The 2,047-nt window shown below is 52.0% G+C and overlaps 1 protein-coding gene across 4 annotated transcripts; it reads left to right on the forward strand.

The window, feature by feature from the left end:
• The first annotated feature begins 355 nt into the window (after window positions 1-355).
• On the forward strand, window positions 356-1,646 carry LOC123150076 (dormancy-associated protein homolog 3). 4 transcript variants are annotated; one of them, XR_006474957.1, is made up of 4 exons: window positions 367-717; window positions 979-1,102; window positions 1,294-1,382; window positions 1,482-1,646. XR_006474957.1 is itself a non-coding variant. In XM_044569867.1 (4 exons), the coding sequence occupies exons 1-3, from the start codon at window positions 477-479 to the stop codon at window positions 1,319-1,321; spliced, it is 393 nt and encodes a 130-aa protein (XP_044425802.1). In that variant the 5' UTR covers window positions 367-476; the 3' UTR covers window positions 1,322-1,336; window positions 1,482-1,646. The 4 variants fall into 4 exon arrangements, 2 of the variants coding, with proteins under 2 accessions (XP_044425802.1, XP_044425801.1); XM_044569867.1 differs by having other exon boundaries at window positions 1,294-1,336; XR_006474956.1 differs by lacking the exon at window positions 1,482-1,646 and having other exon boundaries at window positions 356-717; window positions 797-1,102; window positions 1,294-1,323.
• The last annotated feature ends 401 nt before the right edge of the window (window positions 1,647-2,047 follow it).

Raw genomic sequence — 2,047 nt, forward strand, 5'->3', positions numbered from 1 at the left:
TAAAGGTCGAGCCTATCCTAATTCCTAAAAGAAACGAATCAACATCACCGCGATGCAATATTTCAACTCTGGGCATCTCATTTGAAGAGCCTTTCGTTTTCCCTCTCCAAACCAACCCAGCCCGGGCCCGGCCATCAAGGACTAGACCCCACTGCTGGAGACGACATAGATGGTCGATGGTCATGGTAGCCGGCATTGGTGGACCAATCAAATGCATGTTGCAGGAGCGGCAACACTCCACGTCGTCAGCGAAGATCCGAATCCTGCCGAGCAAATCAGCGCACGCCTGTATTATTCATCCCCATCCACCTCTGCTGCTCTATAAAGAACCTCTCGGCCGCGGCCTATCGGAGCCCCGAAGGCCACTCTGACTCGCGCTCTTCCCTCTCTGTCCCTCTGGCTCCCAACCAAGAAATAGCCACGACGGCGACACGTCTAGGTAGACGGAACGGAACCGGTTGCGTGCTGTACGGAGCATGGGGCTCCTCGACCAGCTCTGGGACGAGACTGTCGCCGGCCCGCGGCCGGACCACGGCCTCGGCAGGCTCCGCAAGTACTCCTCCTTCTCGCCCTCGACCGCGGCGGCCGCGGACGTCGCGCCGGCGGTGACCCACAGCATCACTATCGCCCGGCCGCCATCTCTCTCGGTGCCATCCGGCGAATCAAGCTCCGTGCCGCCGTCCCCGGCCAGCGCGCCGGACTCCCCGTTCGCAGCAGGTGGGCCTCCTCCTCTGTTTCTTGGCCTCTCCCTGTGATTTCCATTCTTTAATTAGGATCGGTCTGTGACTCTGTGTAGTGTTGATCGACCGTGATCGCTTCTGTTGGATCGGCGATGCGTCGCTTGTCCCTCGAGCGCGATGCAGCCACAGAATCAGATCCGTGACCACTGTCCCAGTCGCAGAAATGTCGGGAAATTTGCTGTTGAACCTGAAATTCCCCTCATTAAATTGATGTTCTATCTGAATCTTTATGCTGCAGCTACCAGTAGCATACGGAAAGTGGACGGATGGAGGGCGTTCCGCCGGAAATCCAAGATGGCCAACGTCGACGTCGTCCGGGCGGAGGCGACCGTCGGGCCCAGGAGCCCCACCGTGTACGACTGGTGCGTTTAAACGTCGCCCTCGCTCTCACTCCATCCTCCTTGCACCATACCAATGATGATCCATACATAGATACTACCTACTGGATACTATGTCTGACCAATCATTCAGAAAAATAGAACATAAGAACATATGGCAGACGGTTCACCGTGGTAGGTGGTTCCGTTCTAACTCTTGGTCGGTGTGCTTGCAGGGTGGTGATCAGTTCATTGGACCGATGAAGCAGCACGCCCAAGGTACGAAATAATCGACCGATGCCGATGAAGCAGAGGAGCTTAGCTGGTGTGTTTGAGGCCGTGTGTTCGTCATGTCATATGCATACCTGCTGTGTAATCGTTGTGTTAATTAGATGCACTTTCCTTCTTCTTCTTTTTTATGTAGTTGTGCGTCCCTTTGGGCTGCGAAAGTATGTGATGGCAGTAGCTCCGGTTGAGGCAATCGAGATGTTTTGCCTTCACGAGGCAAGGCACCTTTTGGTGTGTGTGGAGGAGATGAGCGCTGAAATGAGGATGCAATGCAAGTGTACAATCATGCTTCGTTTTCTTACTATCATTGTCCATGTACTACCTCCGTCCCGGTGTATAAGTCATTCGCGTAGTTCTACGTCGATAATTTAACTATCTAAATATGTATTATATGTGACAAAAAATATATATTTAAAAAGTACATCCGTGTGGAAATCTAGTGGTATACTTTTCATGACATATGACACATATTTAATTCCTTAAATCGATGACCAAGAACTACGCGAATGACTTATACACCCGGACGGAGGGAGTACTGTAATTGAGTACCATGTGTGTCTGGAGTTAAATGCAACAAATCACCCTAAATCATACCGGCCAATGGAACAGACGCCCCCTTAGTTGGTTATAAGGGTCGGGTCTTTTGGGCCTTATGGGTGACTGCGAAAATAAGTTTCCCTCTACCCAGCTTATGGATGGCCA

This window comes from Triticum aestivum, chromosome 7A (genome assembly GCF_018294505.1).
Source record: "Triticum aestivum cultivar Chinese Spring chromosome 7A, IWGSC CS RefSeq v2.1, whole genome shotgun sequence".
NCBI classification, from domain to species: Eukaryota; Viridiplantae; Streptophyta; class Magnoliopsida; order Poales; family Poaceae; genus Triticum; species Triticum aestivum.

Excerpts from the sequence above, each read along its gene's own strand:
- LOC123150076 (XM_044569866.1), top strand. The coding sequence starts at position 477 with ATGGGGCTCCTCGACCAGCTCTGGGACGAGACTGTCGCCGGCCCGCGG. Across the intron at positions 718-978 it reads GGACTCCCCGTTCGCAGCAG|CTACCAGTAGCATACGGAAA; the intron begins GTGGGCCTCCTC and ends TTTATGCTGCAG. Across the intron at positions 1,103-1,293 it reads AGCCCCACCGTGTACGACTG|GGTGGTGATCAGTTCATTGG; the intron begins GTGCGTTTAAAC and ends GTGTGCTTGCAG.